This window comes from Pithys albifrons, chromosome 12 (genome assembly GCF_047495875.1).
Source record: "Pithys albifrons albifrons isolate INPA30051 chromosome 12, PitAlb_v1, whole genome shotgun sequence".
Taxonomy (NCBI): domain Eukaryota; kingdom Metazoa; phylum Chordata; class Aves; order Passeriformes; family Thamnophilidae; genus Pithys; species Pithys albifrons.
This window is the reverse complement of record NC_092469.1, coordinates 11,147,513-11,168,493: the sequence shown is the minus strand read 5'-3', so window position 1 is coordinate 11,168,493 and position 20,981 is coordinate 11,147,513. Positions and strand designations below refer to the sequence as shown.

General features: G+C 39.0%; 1 protein-coding gene across 3 annotated transcripts in view; it reads right to left on the bottom strand.

The window, feature by feature from the left end:
* Positions 1 to 2,108: 2,108 nt before the first annotated feature.
* The window catches only part of FTO (FTO alpha-ketoglutarate dependent dioxygenase), a 232,843-nt gene continuing 213,970 nt past the window's right edge, over positions 2,109 to 20,981 (bottom strand). For all 3 annotated transcript variants that reach the window (XM_071567363.1, XM_071567365.1, XM_071567364.1), the window contains one exon: positions 2,109 to 6,031. In XM_071567363.1, the coding sequence (XP_071423464.1) occupies positions 5,878 to 6,031 (154 nt within the window). In that variant the 3' untranslated portion in view covers positions 2,109 to 5,877. The remainder of the gene's footprint in view (positions 6,032 to 20,981) is intronic.

Sequence of the window (20,981 nt, the reverse complement as noted above, 5' to 3'; positions counted from 1 at the left end):
AGATGGGATCCATCCCAGGGTGATGAGGGAGCTGGCAGAAGAGCTTGCCAAACCACTCTCCATCATCTTCCAACAGTCCTGGCTCTCTGGGGAGGTCCCAGATGATTGGAGGTTGGCCAATGTCACCCCAATTCACAAAAAGGGCTGCGAGCAGGACCCTGGCAACTACAGGCCTGTCAGCATGACCTCCGTGCCTGGCAGGGTTATGGAGCAGTTCATCCTGAGTGCAATCACACAGCACCTTCAGGGTGGACAAGGGATTAGACCCAGCCAGCATGGGTTTAGGAGGGGCAGGTCCTGTCTGACCAACCTGATCTCTTTTTGTGATCAGGTGACCCACCTGGTGGATGAGGGGAAGGCTGTGGATGGGGTCTATCTGGACTTCAGCAAGGCCTTTGATACTGTCTCCCATAATATACTCCTGGAAAAGCTGATAGCCCATGGCTTGGACAAGTGTACCCTCTCCTGGATTAAGAGCTGGCTGGAGGGTCGGGCCCAGAGAGTGCTGGTGAATGGAGCTGCATCCAGCTGGTGGCCAGTCACTAGTGGTGCTCCCCAGGGGTCTGTGTTGGGTCCAGTCCTGTTTAACATCTTTATTGATGATTTAGATGAGGGGATTGAGTCCATCATCAGCAAATTTGCTGATGACACCAAACTGGGAGGGAGTGTCGACCTGCTGGAAGGCAGGAGGGCTCTGCAGAGGGATCTGGATAGACTTGAGAGATGGGCTGATTCCAATGGGATGAAGTTCAATAAGGCCAAGTGCTGGGTCCTGCACTTTGGCCACAACAACCTCCTGCAGCGCTACAGGCTGGGCACAGAGTGGCTGGAGAGCAGCCAGGCAGAAAGGGACCTTGGAGTACTAATTGACAGGAAGCTCAACATGAGCCAACAGTGTGCCCAGGTGGCCAAGAAGGCCAATGGGATCCTGGCCTGTACCAAAAATAGCGTGGCCAGCAGGACCAGGGAAGTGATCCTTCCCCTGTACTCTGCGTTGGTGAGGCCACACCTTGAGTACTGTGTTCAGTTCTGGGCCCCTCAGTTCAGAAAGGATATTGAGGTGCTGGAGCAAGTCCAGAGAAGAGCAACGAGGCTGGTGAAGGGACTGGAGCACAAGCCCTATGGGGAGAGGCTGAGGGAGCTGGGGTTGTTTAGCCTGGAGAAGAGGAGGCTCAGAGGTGACCTCATCACTGTCTATAACTACCTGAAGGAAAGTTCTGGCCAGGTGGGGGTTGGTCTCTTCTCCCAGGCGCTCAGCAATAGGACAAAGGGGCATGGGCTTAAGCTCTGCCAGGGGAAATTTAAGTTGGATATCAGAAAAAAATTCTTTACAGAGAGAGTAATCAGGCATTGGAATGGGCTGCCCGGAGAGGTGGTGGATTCACCATCCCTAGAGATTTTTAAACACAGATTGGACGTGGCACTGAGTGCCATGATCTAGTAAATGGACTAGAGTTGGACCAAGGGTTGGACTCGATGATCTTGGAGGTCTTTTCCAACCCAATCGATTCTATGATTCTATGTGCATCTCATCTCTCTTCCCCTCCTCTCAACCCAGTTAGACATCAGTTTAAATTCATTACAACAGCCCAAACTCCACTGCATGACACAGGACTAATGGAACAGCTCTGCAATAAATGAGAAAGGAGCAATGTTCACTCCTAACACACTACAATATTTTAGTCACCTTTCATGATGGATTGTAGTAACCTTTTAATTTCTTTATTTCCTGTTATGTCAATGGAATCCCTGAATCTGCCCTAGAGCATGATTTTATAGTGCATCTTGCACCATTACCAGTGAACCTAAAACCATGTTTGGATGGAGATCCAGAGTTCAGAGTATTCTGAGTTGGAAAGGACCCACAAAGATCACTGAGTCCAACTCTTAAGTGGATGAATGGCTGTGACCTTGGCATTACTAGCACCATGCTCTACCCAACTGAGACAACTGATATGGATATTTATTATGGTGCATATTCCTCATCCTGCACAGTTTCCAGTTGGTGATTATTACTTATGGCATTCTTATTTACACTTTATATAATCAGAACATGCTGTGAAGCTTAGAAAATAAGTATGATGCCTTTCAAAGCTACTGTATTGAGATTAATATTATTTATTCACATAACATTTTCAACAGAAGAAAGGACCTATGGGATAAAGTATTTTCATATACAGAGATATGAACAAAGCATTATAAAAATATTTCTAATTACATTGCACAACACAGCAGTTTTCTATCAAATACTTAAAAACAGTCTGTATCTTTCATCCCCCAAATTAGGGAAACAATAAAAGTTTTTCATTTTCTGCCAACATTTTCTTTCTATCAGTGTAAAACCAACTCTGTATCAGATTTTTAATAGAAAGCCCTTGCCTCAAGCATTTCATTTGTATTGGTTCCATGTTTAGTAAGTAGCTTTTGTAAAATTAATGAATATTGTCTAAAGGCAAGTGCAGACAGGCAAAGAGATCTGTATCTCCTGCAATCCATTTAGCCTGGTGCACATGTGCAAGTGAATTATTCTACCTTAATTTAGTCATGGCTGGTGAAAAGTAAATGCAAGCAAAGTCGTGAACTTCACAATCTAAAAAGAATCACTGAATTTAATGTCAGAAGTTAATTTATACTCTCACCTCTTCCTTGAAAAAACTTGCCCTTTGTCCTCATGGTTCTGGAGCATCCAGACTTGGCAAACAGTTGCTATACACAGAACGTTCATTAGAGGCTGTGTCTTCCAGCTCATGTGAAATGGAAATGTGTTATCTAATGCTGAAATGTAAGTGTATTGGTAAAGTTTCATTGCAACATGAGCTAAATGATAACCTTTTGAATAAAATAAAGAAAACTTCAAGGTATTTGTCTACTTCTAGTAAATAATCTCAACACAGCAATAATTTACAATTGATCTCTCAGGTTTTTCATATATATTTATCCTGAACTGTGTTCTCCTTTTGGGGTACTCTTTGGCATTACTGTGCGCTTCAAATAGTTCCATCAACCTTATTCATGTCTTTACTGTCAACTCCTGTGGGCTTTGGAGATATGAAATCATCTGATACTTCTGCATTTCAACTGAACTCAATCAAGTTATACTGATTTAGATGATGAGACTGGAATGCAGCACAGAGCATTAATCCTGTTGAATCACTTGATTACTGGTACTTTGGCAGTGAATCTTAGGTCTTATTCATTCCAGAGGTGTTCATTTTTTGGTGTCATTGCCATCCATGGCTTAAATGAGTCCTATCTTTCTGCACTGGGACCAGTACAAGTTCAGCTAATTTACTACCTTAAATCTTCAAGCACAGGCAAGACCTGGTAACAAGTATTTTTAAAATTCTATCCTTGCTGCCAGAAGCCTCCTAATAGTGGGGTTTTTTTTGTTGTTTGTTTTTCTTTTTTACTGCTGCTGGAAATAATTATTTGCTGATCATTTTTAATAGCTATGCCTCCACTTCACCTACAAACCACAACACTGACGTGCCTTGTCCACCCTTTGTGGTGGCCAGATTCCTTTCAATACTGTGATCCCCATGGTTTTTAGCAATGCTTAATTAAACACAAAGTAATCATATATTAACAGCATAAACAGTTCCCTCAAACACTGTGTTAACAGTGTTACATCATTAGCTTGTTTGAATTCATATTGCTCATTTCCAAAGCAGTATCTGAGAACTCCCTTTTCAAAAGCAGAATTCTCACATCTTCAACTAGCTTTTCTTTAAGTGATCTCCAAAGTAAACAGTGTTTAGTGTGGCACTAATCCAAATACATGCTATTTGCCCACTGGTAAAGCCAGCTTTAGCTAGTGCGGGAAAGAAAAAGTTATGGCCATAAGAGTATTTCCAAATGTTATAAAATCTGTGGCACAAGAGACAATAGGTAAATGTGTGGGTCAAGGTAATAATATAATCAAACCTACTTTAAATAATAATTTATTCTTCAGAGAGTCTTTACATTCTACAGGGTGGCTAACAATTTTCACAGAAACCCAGGACTACAATGAAAACACTTGATCCAGGTCTTTATAGTTGTGCTGGCACAGCTATGCCAAAATTGTTACAAGGTACAGTCTCTCCTTGATATAATTGTTCTGGCAAAAGCTGGTAGGTGTGGACACAGTTTTTATACCACTAAAACTGAATTTTTACTGGCACAGCTTCTTTAGCTCCAGGGAGGTCTGGCACAGGTTAGACTGTCAAAAGTACAGTTTTCGGCAGTACAAGCCTCATCTGCACACAGAGCTCTTTGCCAGTACAGAATGGTGGTGTGCTCTGGGTGAGCCTGGCCTCAGCAATGACTTTAAACAGCAGATTAACACAGAAGGTATATTCATTTTTTGGTGGCAACATTAAGCTCTGAGTCTTACTGCCTTCTTTTGTAGTGGTAATAGACCCTGAGTGCTTTTTTGCTGCAATGATTTTCTTCTGCTTTTTGTGGCAAGGTGGTACACCAGTTCAAGTTAAAATAGCAGTTTAGCCAGACCAAATTCCCTATGTCATTCAGGAGTGATGTGTATCATCCAACAGAGAATTGCTCTTTTTGTAGCACATTATTACAAAACAGTTCACAAACAGCTTCATTTCTCATAGTCTTCTGGTTTTGTTCTCATAAGTCTCACTAGATGCTGCAATGCCAAATGTCACATAATCTAAATGTAGACTATCAGCAGACCTAACAACCCAAATGGAAAGCCTTATTTTTGGTCCATCAACCTTTTAGGCAATGCAGTGGGAAACCTGGCCTCAGAATAGGATTCACAACATGCAGAAAACAAAATAATGCTTAGAAACTCAATTGGGCACTCCAGGAAGCTCAGGAGGTGTAAATTCACATTGGAAATCTCTCCCAGTACTACTCAACTGTCATGACACAAAACAGCAAGAAATTCTTGGGATCTGTGTTAGGACGCTCCTCCAGAGTTTCTCATCTGAAAAAATGGTCTAACAAGGAGTCAGTGCATAAAGGACTGTCTCCTCCATCTCCTGCCCCTCTGTGTTAGTGGATGAAGAACTCACAGCTCTATTTTGAATATCTCCTGAAGGCTCACCCCAACCTCACCTCTCATTAGGATGCCCAAACCATGAAGTCTGCTTTGCCAGAGGTGTGAGATACACCTTGTATTGCTCAAACCCACCAAACCAGAGGCAGTCCTAGGCATTCATGGAAGCTGAAATTTAAACACCAAGGGAACCTGTGAGAACACACTGGTGGAGTGATTTGGATCTGTTCAGCCTCGAGAGCAGATGACTGAGTGGGGGTGTTATCAATATCTATCAATATCTGAAGGGGGGTGTGAGGGCTGTGCTTGGTGGCACCCAACAATGGGACAAGAGGCAATGGTCAGAAAGTGATGCAAACGAAGTTCCACCTGAATATAAGGAAGAACTTCTTTCCTGTGCAGTGACCATGCACTGGAACAGATTGGGTGTGGAGTTTTCTCACTGGAGATATTCACAAACTGTCTGGATGCAATCCTGCTTCGTGCTCTGGAACAACCCCGCTTGACTGGGGAGGTTGGACCAGATGATCCCACTGGGGCCCCTTCCAACCTTCCCCATTCTGTGCTTCTGTGAAAGATAGATATCCCTGGGCCATAAGGTCAAACGGAACTAGAGCAAAAGGGGAGAGAACTAAGGCCAGTGTTCTGGACTTCAGGTCTCAAAGAACACATGCTTCTATAAATTTGGGGGCTGGTCTTTTTTATTATGAGACAGTAACTAAGGTACTGTGTGAAGATTGGTAAAACCGGCATTGACATATAAAATAACACATGATAAAGCAATCATAAAGCTGAAAAGATTTATGTTCAACTACAAAAGTTCTCCACAGATGATGAGCATCAATAATTGTAGGCTGGAAGGTCACATGTTATTCTATCCATTGAGTAAGATTTTGTAGATAAGCAATTACTTCTTCAAGATCATATGGCAGAGGCATATTACATTCATCATCATCTGTCCAGAAGGGATGACATTCTGGTTTCTGGTCTTCTGGCAAGCTCTCTGCTGCATCTGACTGGCATCTGAAAAGACAGGTAAGCAGATGAACTACTTAAGTAAAACTGTATCAAGAAACTGAATACTCAGCGAGGATACATTTGTGCATTAATTCAAAGAGAAAGAGAATAATAAAAAAGAAATACGACATCTTCTGACCAAATGGATGGCTCATTTCCCGTGAAGTTGATTTCTGTTATAGGCTTTGTATTTTCTATAGGGATTTCTTAAAAAGCCAATCACAGAGAAAACTCAGTTAGTGTTCCTTTATATGGTGAATTATTTTTTCATTATCTCAGCTGCTATTTAAAGTATGTGATTAAACCATTATCAGATTTAAATGTTTGCCAGTTTCCAATGTATTACTAGATTATTGAGAAAGATTAAACTGAATTTACTGCATTAAGGTCAGGGGGGATAGATTAAACAATATTAAAGAAGCTGGACTAGCTTTGTAGATTCTGGAGATTTACAAGTGTATCAACCTGCTTAGGTCTGAAAAAGGCAATATAAAAAGAGAAAATTCTATAAAGATAAATGGAAATGGAGGTTAATAACAACTTCCAATGATGAATAGGTGGGCAAAACTTCAATAAAATTAAATTAAGAGGTTAGTGTATGCTAGTCCCCAGAGAAAATGTTTAAATTACAATGTTTTTTATTAAATGAATTATTTATCAATACTAGTGAAGTTTAATTATAATATTCAACTAACTGCAGCCTGCAGAGGAAAGTTTTATAAGTGGCAACCATTATATCTCCAAAGATTAGACTGTAATACAACATGCTGCATCAAAAACATTGTCCCAGTTCACGGAGGATTTCTACCCCTCTCTTTTCCCTTCCCCTAAAACAGTTTGCACATTGTTTATTAAACAGTTAAAGTTTGCAATGGGGCAAGACACAATAAAATGCTGAGTATTACCATAATTTTGGTATATACTGCAGGTCTACATAGCTCTTCAAAGAGATAACAAGCAAAACATAGAAACACACTTTTATGTCTTGTGAGACACTTTCTAAAATTCGTGTTCTGTAAAGCACATAATTGTGAGAATTGTAAAGTTGTTTTAAACATGTATGTGTCTTTACTCTCTGTAGAACGAACTCTAAAAATACCGACACATGCAACTTCCTTGTCCACACCATTGACCTTCTGGAAGAGACTGTTGCCAAATGAAAGATGTCTTCTTCTCTTGGGAATTATTAATAGCAGTGTAATCCCCATGAGAAAACATACTTCAGCTTTACACCCATGTTGGTGGGTGGTTAATTGCTGCACCAGCATCCTGGGCACTCAATCCATCGTACATTACACTGCAAGGACAGTATTAACACATAACATTCCAATATATCTTCAGCTCTCCACATCAGCCCCTGATAATAGCATCTGTTAACATGCACTAAGTACTATTATGTAGCACATCACTTCATAAATAATAAGATTAGCCGACCTCAGGGCCCTGGGAAGCATAATGTGTTTAAATGTTCTCATTATTTATTTAAAACAAGAATTAAAGGAACAGAAGCTACTTGTGACAATCCTCTTAGCATAAATATTAAACTGTTTGCATTGATAAGCTGCACTGTACAGAATAACAGAGGATTTGTTTTGCTGGTTGTTTTATAATAGTTGTTAGAGCAAATGCAGTTTAGTGTACGAGTTCTGAGAGGTACTTTACTGATTGTGCCATCATGTTTGGAAGACATTTTCCAAATTATATAAAGGAACAGGAGAAAATTAATATGCAGGGGAAGCTGAAACTAATTACAGCATAACTCTATAAGACTTTTAAAATCTTGCTTTATTTTCTGTGTCGGCGCAAAATAATATGATCTGTTTGGAGGGTGGTATAAGATAGTCCAGTTTAAGCATTTTGATCTAAAAGTAGATAAATTAACCATCTAGAGATTATTGCAGATGACAAACCAGGAAGCTTAGCCAGTAAGTACTACAGACATTTTATGTGGTCTGCAAAATTCTGCTTATGATAATAATAAACATTTTCTCTCACACACATTGCTATTGACAACACAGTTTTCACTGAGAGGAAAGTCATGTCAACTTTTAGCTTCTTCACCATTTCAGAGCCTTTTTTTTAACTTTCATGTAATTTTTTTTCCCATTGCTCTGTCACACAAATGGATTGACCAGCTCTTCCCTCACATTTAGGCATTTGTATTTCTGTAAATGGGGAAGCAGTCAGGGTGATGCTGAGGCTGGATAGCCCATGAGCCACTACAGGCTACTTTCCCTTCTCTACTTTTGTTACCAGCAGAGCCATTGCTGAAAGGTCTCCTCACAACTAAGCATGCACCTGAACTTCCGGGCAATCCTGCACTTGGGAAGTCTTAGCCAGAGCATATTCCACATGAGGGGTTACAGGAATGGAAGTGTTGTTGTTCAAGTCTGATGACAGTATACTGTAAAAGCACAAAAATGGGAAAGCAGTGATGTAAAACTCCAAGTTCAGAAACCCCATAGCTCCTTTGTCTTTCTGTTGGATTTCTACTGCTTCGCTTTGTACTAGCAAGAACAGCAGAATAATTTAACATTTTGTGAATCATCTATTTTAACCAAAATTACAGTCCCTGTGCTGGCTCTGCTGACATCAAAGCCAACTCAAGTTGCTCATATTTGAAGGTACAGGGCTGACCTCTAAGCAGTCACCACCACCTGGGAGTTCATTAGGCAATGCACCTGAATAGCACTCACTTGAACACAGCCATACAAAGATGTGCTTTCTGACTCAGAATTAGGGTGCAAGAACAGACCTTCTGGATGAGTATATTACTACTGATTTTAAAAAATTGCTGGAGGAGAAGTTGTTCCTACAGTGGTCTTAAATTTGTAGCAGTGGAACAGAGCTGAAGGTCTTGCAAAAGGATAGCAATATTTTAAACTGAAGCAGAACAATCAAAGGCACAGATGATTGCACAGAATTATTTCAAATTCTTTCGTATCTGATAGCCAACATAAGTTAGCAACAATAACTCATGATAAACAGAAATTCTTTTCTCAAATACAAAAGAATCTATGAGTATTTCTGTGGGGAAGAGTGCAAACATCAAACTACAGTGGTAGTGGGAAAGTACCAAGATTTATAATGTTATAAGTTAATTAAGGCATTCCATATCAATGAAAAACTATTATTTGAGTTAATGGAGTTAAATGTCCAAAAGAGAGTAGAACTAGTCTGTGTAAGTCACATGTACAAAATGTGTAAAGAGTGGAAATCACACAAGCTCTGAGATACAGAGCAGGTGCCAAATCAAGGGGCACCTTCAATACCTTATCTGCAGCAGAAAAGAAAAAACTGCCACGACATATTTCAGAGCAATTTAGCTGCAACACCTTGCCAATACATGTTCACCAACATATTATAGAAAGGATGGCTTGTCTAAAGATGTGCAGAATGCACAAAACTCCATAGTCTCTGCTTTCTTACAAAAACAATCTAGACCTGCGGCAGTTTCAATTAAAAAAAAAAACCTTTTAAGGGAATGGTTATTTACTGTTGCAGTGTATATTGTCACTACCTCTACCCTGTCAAATGCATAGATTTTTAATCCCCTTTGTGTCTGTTTTTGCCAAATAGACTTTGCTCATTAATATTGACCAAGAACTATTAATATATGTTCAAATAAGTGATGAGAAACATTTGTATGACTGTGTGACTGTTTTTAAGTATGGCAATACATGACACTTTCCTTGGAAGGTGGCTCACATCTCCATGGGCAGGTGTGTCTGTTCACTGAGACACACACTTGTCTGGTTATGGTTCCCTGGGCTGCACTGACACTTTGATGCTGAGGGTCTCAGCCACATTAGAGGACACTGATCACAATGCTAAAATTAACCAAGCTAACTAAAGTGTGTGTTAATTATGAGTATGCAAGCAGTCAATAAAAGGTTAATGCAAAAGTCAAAGGATAAATTTATTTCAGTATTGCATCACTCTACTGACTGACTAACATTATGCTTTGTTTTTAATCAATATATTTTACAGTAATGCATGAGGCATTGATTTGAAAAACAGTCTTCTTTCTAATAATTAAGTTTTGCAACTATTAAGTATCAAGTATCAATATATTCAAAACACCCCTTTTCCAGTGCAGATACCTTTTTGTTCCTTGTCAGGAACAGGAATGCATATAAGCTAAGAGGCAGCCTTGGGTTCTGCTGATGAATGTGATTAATGCAAATAAGAATTACATAGGAATCTAAATAAGGTACTGTGAATTAGAGTCTCTGAATTCTATTGCACTGTCTACTCCAGAAAAGTGTAGTCAAATCAGATCAATAGGGGTCAATCTGCAGCTCAGACTGCCCAGGCAAGTTAAGAGTGAGGAGAGGGTAATAAACAGTCCTGTTTCCTAGATGGTACTAATTTAGCTGTCTACGCCTGGCACTTCAAAGACCAATGGAGATCACGTGGAAATTCATAAGGTAAGACAAGGAAAATGGGTCTGGCCATCTCCTCCACATACTGATATAGTCAGAAAGAGAGAATGGGAAATTTGCTCTTCAGGTACAAAAGCACACACTCACCCATACACTCTTACTCCAGCATTACTGAAATTGTTATGTTTTATATGGGAGCTATTTCACCCCTCTATTTGTGCTAGAATAAAGGTGTTATTGAGCTGTTATTCAGAACTTCAAAGTAACTTTTAAAACAACAGTCCAGGTAGAAACACTGTTTGGATCACCCTACTGAGCCAACTGCATTCACTAAACCCATACGGACATCGCTTAAAATGACTCAACTCTGCTAACGTGGGTGCTCTTCTGAGTTAGAGCTACAGCAGTAACTTCTTTAGACACCATCTTCCATTCTTAAAACTCACAGTGACTTTGCACATATGAGTCTGGTGAAACACCAGTTATTAATGGTCCAACACAGAGCTCTGCTGTGTGGACACAAATCCTAATATAAAATATCTGAGACACAGAGATGCGCTTGCATGTTTGGATTTTTTCCTCCTTGTTCTTCAAATCTTTCCTCTGCATGGAAACTATTATTCAAACTATGTATAGTTACTCTAATCTCACTGTTAGGATTATCCCATGTAATTTTAAGCTGATACTCTTAGTTGCCAGAGCATATACAAGAGGATGCAGTGCATTCTCATCTATCTGAATTGTCATGCAAAGCACAGTGAAAAGATGAGATTACATACACAAGTAAAAATACTCAAATAAATCAACACTGATTTTTCTTTTTTCTAAAGAGTGTATGTCATTGACAGGTATGACAAAGTCAGTTCTGCTGCTGAAAGCATCACAATCAAAACCTGGTATCACTTAAATCAATGCTGAAGTTTCCAGTGATTTCTACAGAGCCAAGATTTCAATCCAAGTGCTTTTCTGGAAACCATTCACAATACACATGAACTAGTAAGCATAATAATAAACAACATCCAAAAAAAAACAACTATGGAAGCAACAAAATACACTGGATATAGTTTCTCTGGGTGAAATTTCACAACTCTTTTAGCCATTTACAATTGTGGCTACATTACCGGCATTGTTAAGACAGCTAATACAACATGGAATAACAAGATGTGATGTTCTGCTGTGTGATCAAACTGCCTTGCTCAGTAAAGAACAGAAAAACTCTAAGTGAAAAATCAAACTGATGCTGTAAATACAAATTCTCCCTCACCTTTGGACATGGACAGAATAACGTGATAAAGTCCCTAAAAAGGATTGAAAGTTACCTCTGCTATTCGAGGAACTGAACTTTCATTTATCTACATGAAAAAATTAACAGGTGGAAGAGATAAATGCAATTAATGGAAAAAAAACAGAATAGGGGTGAGAAATTTGAAAAGCAGATGCTTTCCAGTTGGGTGCCCATTCCAGCATTAGCAATTTCAGAAATTACAATATGCCTAATTTTTACTTCTACTCCAGTCACCTGTTTGGTCACAGTAGCCTATAACAAGTGAAACTTTACAACCACAGATTAAGGTTCCCAAAGAACAATTGAAAACAAACACAGCTGAAGATATGACAATTCTTCCATTGGAGTAAAATGTGCAAGAGCCATTATGTCACTGGTACTCTCATCCCTCATGGACAGAGCTCCACACTGGATCACCTGTATCAGAGGGAAACCACCCCCGTGCTCTCTCAGAGGTACTTTTTCTGGACAACTAAGCCAAGATGTGAGATCTACATGCGGAGTTGGAGCTTAACTTGTTTATAGTTAAAAAACGTTGAAATCTTCACTTCTGGTTTGGCTTATTTTAGGAGAAACAACATATCAGTATTTCAGTTGGACGTCACCAAAGGTCTTTTCAAGAGTGTTTGGAAAACAGGGCTTTGGAAAATGGGCATTGACTATGTCCCATCATGGCACAGGCTCAGGGCAGAATGCTTTCTGATCTCTTTGTTTTAACTCTGTAAAACATAACCAAACAAACCTTTCACTTGCTATTAACTTTCATAATTTCTATCCTAAAAACTGTACCCCAAAAACTGAAGAAACAAAGGATAGAGAAAACAGAAATATATTGAAATATAGTTGTTTTTATACGTTTATAAATGATTTGTCTTTATCACCCCAAAATGTCTAATTTTTCATGCCAAAACAGACGATTTGAAAGTTACTGTGTCCAACCTAAACCTTAAACCAAACATTTTCTTAGCTTTTTAAATTAAGCAATCAGAAAGTTGTCAACCTTAGCAGAGAGCATTTCTTTCAGTTGTTCCATGCTTGTCCCTCCTGTGACTCTGCACAACAAAAACCTTCCCAGATTTACTCTACTTTTTGAAAACAAAACCAATCACATCAATATTTGACTTTGCAATCCAGATTTCAGAAGTACTGGTCCCAAAAAGCATTGAGATGTGGCCAGATGGAAAGAGTAGTGCTTCATTCTTTTGGACATCTAATCCCCAGTGCATTCCCAAGAAGTCTGTCCCATTTACAATAAGTCACTGCTGATGTTCTTTCATGTGCTGTAACTACAGTGTGCCCAGCCATGAGTAATGGCTGAGACTGCAATTGCATTTATAGAAGGGACAAAACCAGTCTGTTTCCAGATAAGAAACTTGAAAAGAGAATGCTGAGTTTAGGAAGGGATGGAGGTTATATTAGTTAAATATTAATCTAAGAAAAAAAAGTCTCAGCTGCACAAATATGGAAGTACAAATATACTCACTGGAATGTCAGATGATCTTTTTTTGTCTGCTTCTTTCAAAAGTAGATAATGTCTCGTGTCACTGGTGCATTTGGCCCTTACCACAGAACTAAAGTTTACAGTCACTGACTCAAGAGCTTTATGCCTCCAAAATAAACCATTCCATTGGAAATGAAGACGCTGGCTAAAATATCCTGAGGCATCACTGGTGACATTGTAGGATAGCCTGAAAACAGCCAGACCATCCTTATGTGCACTGCTACAAAGTGAATCTCCATCAGAGCCCACCTTTAACACTGGCCTCAGAGAGCATTTCGCTGTTCCACAGAGAGGCAGGAGAGAGATCAATGAACCTGACACTGAAGAGGTTTCAGCGACAGTTGCATGAGCTTGAGAATGTCAGTTTCTATTATTACTAAAATAGCAAATCAGGTAAATATGGGAAAAACTTTGACTGTTAATAACCTCCCGGTGTTGAAATAACAGCAACTAAAGCATTGGTGGAGTTCAACTGAAAGAGTTTTCAAGGATGCACCAATGTATTTCACATGTATTCATATAAATATATGAAAAACTTCATAAAATTATTTTTAAAGAACATTTTACTTTGTCTTAACTGTAAATATTTTTTTCCTACAATATTAACTAAAATCTGTCAAAATATACTTCAGTCTTTCTAAACTGTTTAGCTCACAAACTATGGGAAAGGATAAGGGTTCACTGCATAGTTTCTTCAGCTACAGAGTGGGGATTGTAAAACAAAGCCCCAAACCTCAGAAACATTTCAGCTGTGAGTGGAAAGAATAGAAGTAAAGAAGATACAAGAAGCTCCTTTCTCTGAGATAGTAATCTCTGCTGTGTGGTAATTAATAAACAGAAATCTACCCAACTTCTGATGAGTTTATCAATGACCTTCCTCTCCATGCCCATCAACTCTCCCCTACAAAGGGGAGTATCTAGTAGAGGGTAGTGCAGCACTGAGAACAGTCTTGGCATCAGATGCATGATGTGAACTTGACTTCCCCAGGCAGAGCTTTTTCTCTCCTTTGTGGCCTCTGTCCAACAGACCCAGAAACTGTCCATGAGAAAATCAGAGCAGCTCCTATTCCCACAAGGGAGTGTCTATGTGGGGCAGCTTCCATTCCGTGTTTGTTTGATTTTTTAATTAAGAAACATCACTACTCTCTATAAAGTGTAGGGGGTAGGGAAATGCCCCAGAGAAACACTGAATAAATAATAAAATTTGCTGAAAGATGAAGTTTAATCCAATTTAACTTACAGGTCTAAATATTATTCTCTCTCAGTCTTGTTTCTCAGATGTTTTTGTTTCCTACTTTTAGAATAATAGGTATACAAGCAATGTATCCTGACTGTATGAGAAGCACGTTTATACATATTTATATGCACACCTCTTCATACCAGTACTTGCAAAAAATCCCATCAGTCCAAAAGAGACAGCATTTAGGAGGAAATTTTCAGCACCACAGACATGGATTTAGTTATATACTTTTCATGATCAGCAATGGGATGTGAGTTATTCCCACTGTACTGAGAATATTTGGCTTTGACTTCAAACAACATACAAATATATCAACCTCAATATAATTTATATTCTCTCAAAAGGAACCTAAAATCCTCTAAGCCTTTGCTGAGACATCTAATGTTCCAGTCCCCTCTGCTTCTCTGTATGATCGGCTGTTTTATTTCACTTGCAACCTTTGCTTTCCTATGATTTTTTCAGACAAAGAAACAAAATGTCTGCTATATGCTGAGTATAAACACAGCTGACTTGTTTTCCCCAAAGTATTGATTTTATGCACTTTTAAAATAACTATTTTCATTCTGTTTGCATAATCAGCTGGGGCATTGTTCCTCTACATTTGCAGAAACACAGATGGAATTGCTGATTTGGAGTCTTTAGAGAGATTTTATAGTATTCACCAGAATCTAAGCTTCTATTAAAATAAGGTTTCAAGCACTTCTGGTTGTGAAGATAGCCTGGACAATGTAAATTGATGCATGGTTATCTTGTTGAGTCCGTAACCAGACAGACAGACGCAATAGCACCAAGGGAGCTGTGAACTTCCCCCACTTATTTTATTGGGTGTTTACTTGGGGCCAGATGCTCCCCTCCGTTGTGCAGAATGGCGTTAAATGACAGGGAAAGAGAGGAAAAGGAAATGGAAATAAAAACCAACAAAGAGGAGAAAAGGAAATCCCCACAGCCCACTTCCCAGGGGGCTACAGATGTCCTCCCTTGCCAGTATTAGACTGCTGGAAGAGTTAGGGCTGAGCTATGCATATGGCACATCTTTCTGAAAGACCCTATATTTTCCAAAAGAATGTCACTTGAAAAGTTAATGATGCTTCCAGAATCATTTACTTTTTCACTTTATCTTTTGTACTCCGTTTATGTGAAAGTCATATAGCCAAGGAAAAATGTAAAGACAGGGACATTTGAAATGACACAGTAAGAGGATGGCCCTTCCATTTAATGCCACCTCATTTAAAGTAAGCAATCCCATTTACCAAAGAACTTCTGGATTTAGAGGCTCTGCCCTTCTGCAACAAAGCTAAAACATTTTCCTTATTGAGTGTGTATTTCTCGTAAGGCACCTTTTCACGTTAATACAAATCAACTACTGTATGAGAAATCCCTCTTATATAAGGAAAGTAAAATCAAAAGACACATGACTAAATGCAACTAACAGTAACTGTATTACGTGATCCTGAAATCAGACCGGACAGAAACGGGGTGTATCTTTTCAGCATCAAAGCTATGTAATCCTTCCTACATCACTCCTTCAAGCTGCTAATACAACTCACCCCCAAAATCCACCAATTTCCATGAGGACCAGAGTAAGGGACACCCAGAAGGGGCAGCAGTTGGGATCAGAATCGAGCCACAGACCTTACATGTTTGTAGTAACCACTGTGCAAGGAGGACTCCACATATGATTTTACAGAGAACACTCCTTTGTGGATGTATGCTTATCAAGGAGAGTGACACCAAGTGGAGATCCTACCCCAGAAACCACCTAGATCCTCTTAGGCTCTTAATAAAATGCACCTCTTGCCTGCTTTGCTCCATTTCAGTGAATGTACATGTTCCAATAGCCAGAAAGAAACTATGATTGATGGATAGCAAGCACCACATGTGAAAGCCAAACAGCTACAAGACTAATTCTCTATTTGTAGACTGAAATTAAGATCTTACTTATCACTATAACTTGTGATATAAATACATATATACATCTCTCTCTGTATACATACATACATATATACTCACACATGCAAGAGAAGCTTATATTGCATTTTCCATCAAGAGCTATGGCATCAAACTCATAAGTGGCTTAGGAAACAAACAAACAAACAGAATTAAATACAGATTTATTGTGTTGCAGAACTGCATTGTCTTCCCTGTGTTGTGCACCACCACTGTAGCCTGCAACCAGAACGTTTATAACATATTTTGGAACTAATAGTATCAGAGCAGTGCAACCCTCTGGGCTAAAACACAGTTTCCTTTAGGTCAACATGGGGTCAAGCAGACGCAGGAGGGAACAAATAATAGGGAAATGAGAAAAGAGATACAAGAAAGGCAGAGAGGCTCAAGAAGAGGAAGCAGGAGTTTAGGAATAAAAAAAGAAAGCCTCATCTAACTAATCACATTTCAACCACTGCAGAGTTTCTCCATGGCTACTGCTTTATTCAGTGATTTTTTTATGGATAAATCAGTATAAAAATATACCACCAAAAAATTCCAGTGCTGGGAGAGTAATAGAGTTGATAGCCCAGGAAATGTTACAGTACATTCAGCCACAAATAAAAATCATACGGCAACAATGTGCAAAACAAGCTTCTTCTCTACAAGTGGAGTAAATTTCTCTGACTACCAAACAAGACTTCAGAATTTCTCTATTACCTTTTATATTTCAAATAACTTAAAACATTATATAGAGATGTTAAATATACTTTTCTATTTTAATTTGCAAATAATTACCGTTGCCCAAATGCAATGTGAATAAATGTATTTCTGTACTTGCTTTCAACTACATTAAGGGAAAAAAACCTGTGTGAAAGTTCAGCATCACTATAACTCAAAATTTTGGAAATAATGTAATTCTGCAATATTTTTTTAATGCCAGTAAATTTTTCTAGTACAGACTGAATAATGATTTAAAGTTATTAGACTGGAACACACTTTCCTTTTTGGAATATGATTGAATTCCATCAATTTAAACACGTGATAAACTACATGCATCCGATCCTGGCTTACATTCAGAGGCGTTATTTCCAGAAGTGCTTAAAAAAGTTCAAGATTCTGATCTATAACATCCTATCAGTGGACTTGAACTCTCCTTGCACCATGAAAACTTATTAACCCAAGTGAACACCAAAATGCTACTAGTAGGTAAAACCTAAAACATCCATTGCAACAGATGCATGCAGCTCTTCATATGACTTTCTATGGTTGAAAGATCCTTCTGACTGCAATATCAATGACTTTGAACCACAGACTAAGACTTTAGACCTTTTGGTGGTGCCAACTCACTTGTTTTATACACTATGATATATAGTCCTGGCTTTGAGCTCTCTCTCACTACTGATGCTTTTGATGCTTTTGTTCTCTTTTTACTTTAGGATGGAAAATAACAAATAATGCTGAGTTCTCTTCTTACTCTTGAATTCTTCTGATGTCTATCTTCAGAACTCTTCTAACATCCAATTTATGTCATTCTTTTTCTTTCTTATGCTGTGAATTTGAAACGAAAGAAGGTAACATAATATCATAAGATCTATGGACGATTGAAATGGCCTTCAGAGTAAACTTCAGAGTTATTCGTAAAACTATCTTGCCTCAATAGAAAGTAAAAAATTGCTTTTCAATAGATAATGCAACTACTCTTGAAATTCTTCTTGAAGTTATTGCCATAGGGAACACTCCAATGATAATAAGGTATATGGTGTCAATACCTTACGAGTAGTTCAGATGGGTTGTTAGTTTTTGCAAGCCTTAATTCAAATTCATTCTCAAACATTTATGTGCTTTATCTTGACCAATTCTTTATCATAAAATGGCCACAAAGCCTGAAGTTTGCTAGCAAGAGAGGCCGACATCTGCTGTGCTGGTTGACCTGCAAGGTTACTCACATTATTCCGTCATATAATTCCTCTTAAAACATCACATCAGAACTCTAAAGACCTCTTACATTCGTTAATTAAGGGCCTGATTCAATCTTCTACCAGGTCAGAGCAAAATGTATAGTCACATATTTACATCTCATTTAGCTCAGTGGAACTTACCCACGTATTGCAGGCTCAGCACAGGTTGCAAAGATCCACTGCACAGGCCCAGAAGGTGATCTCTGCACCACCGCCCAATGCACAGCTACATCCACGCACATGATTATCTGCAGCTTCTCCTGGGAACCCAAACAGCCATCCCACCCCAGTCCCTCTCCCTGCACTATGTCTCTAGTCCCTGACTGTACTGACCCATTCTCTCTAATTAAGTGTGCAATGGGCAAGAATCTGCCACGTGTATCTGAAGTAACGCAGGACTGCAGAAACACACTAGCACAACTTCTTGGGGCTTTCTGCCAAGTAACCTGCATAGCAGCTACACTGTCAAGTTCAAATTCTGTGGATAATGGTGTCATTTTTTGAGGCCAGGGAAACAGAAATCTTCTGTTGTTAGGTGCCACCAGCTGTCCATCCCTCCATATTTTGTGCAGATTCATGAAACCTAATGGAAAGTATCCATTTCATTTCTTGCACAAGAGACTTACTTCATTTGTCTTCCTTCATTCTGTCTTTGCTAAAGAACAGTTATTTAAAATTTAAGAAAAGTGGATGATTTTGGCCTTCTATATGCTTTATTTTGTCTAGGAATGTTGTATTTCAGACTCCATTTTTCCTAGTTTATTGCTTGCCATCTGAGCTTCCTTTCAATGAACTGCTGATGAAATTTCTTCTCTTCTTGAGTTACAAGAAACACTCCTTCCCTGAGTATGCACCTGACCTAATATCCCTCCTACTCAGTTTGCTTTTTTAAATAATGCTGTGATCATATTAATCTACAATGTGAAGTATGTGTTCACCTTTTTCCTTCCTGAAATGCCATTACTCCAAGATGTCTTAATGCCAAGAAATGAATGTAAACTTTAAGGGTTTTGGCAATAGCTATATAATCCTCCTCATTTTAGTTCACACAGCAGGTGTCCTTTTTCCTTTTTTCCATTCTTAAGTGCTCCTGAAGAGTTATTAATCTGTAGTTTGTATTTCTCAGATACGTGAAGTTCTACAGGGAAATTTCACACTTAAATCCTGCTTACTGAAGTGCCAGTGGGAGCATCTAGGGAAGTTAATGACATTCCTCAGGAAGACAAAAACCCCCATTTTCTTAGACATTCTCCTACAGAGTTTGTTCTTTCCACTTTCACTTCAGCTTTTCCAGCATTTCACCGCTACTGAGCATCTAGGACACTGTTGCCTGCCCAAGCAGTGACAGGCCTGGCTTAGCTACTGTCTGATAACAGCTGTCAGTTTGATCTCCCTTTTCCAAGCCTTAATGACTTTACCAGGTCCAGTTTACTTAATATTGGCTTGTCTGCACAGCCAGGGTGAAATGCTGGTGAAATCACGCTGTAACCTCGGGTTCTTTCTTTTCAAGCCCTTGAGGAATGTTCATGCACTTCATCCTCTTTTTTTTTCCTTCCTTACAAGATATTAGAAAAATACTGTTCATTTACATTTGCCTCATAATTTAAACCAGGTGCATCTTCTCAATATATTTGTGACCTTTCTAACTGGAAGGCTTAGAATACCTTTAAGAGAACACCTTTGCATTATGATAACTTCGGGGCTTAAAAATATTTTTTGCCAGTTCTGCCTTCTGTATTTTTCATTATGAAACAAAAAAGGGTGTTATTCTCTGTATCTCTGTCTTTTAGGAATCAAATAATCTTCTACCAATGTAGAAACCTCTCTTGGTAGAAGTCAGCTAGGGCTGTGCCAGGAAGATTTTAGCAGTGTTCAAACCTATTTTTCTCTCAACTTGCTCCTGAACACACACACACAAACAATACCCATTTTTGCATACAGCCTCCTAGAGGTGTTAATGTTTGCCACTGTGCTGTGTTACTAACTTTTGCCAGACTGAAGAACTCCGTGGCCCAATAACGCTGATTTGAATTCTGGAAATTACAGACTGTTAGAGTGCTCCTTTCATGACAAAGGAGATGGAGTGCTCTGGGTATCTACAGGCTCTGTAGCATATCATTAGGCAATAGAGAATCTGGTACAGGATTCATTTGACAGATAATGTGAATATATAAAGCATGACAATCAGTAAGTTTTTTTCTGGAAAACAAATACTGTGGGACAAACTCATTAAGATGATAATTTCAGTTACTAGAAGAAACTATGGAGGACTAGGATGAATTGATTTACACTTGGTTGCGAATGACTTTTTTCCCAACCAGCACTGAATGTCAGCAGAACGTACACCACAAGTAATGGCTATCAAGTAACACAAGGATAAATATCCATGGGGAATCCCTACTGAATGGTAACCCTGACAAGGGATTCCTCCAGAGACTGATATGGTGGCCAGTATTAGTCAGATTTTCATCAGTGTTCTGAAAGTAAATGGCAATGATCACCAATGATAATTTTGCAGACAGCAGAGAGACTGATATGGTTACAATCATGTGGACAGGACTTAGACCTGTGAGGTCACTTAATGATCAAGACTCAATGTGCTACAGACCTATATGCAATGACCGGGAGAAGGATGACTGGAAATGAGATGAATTTGTG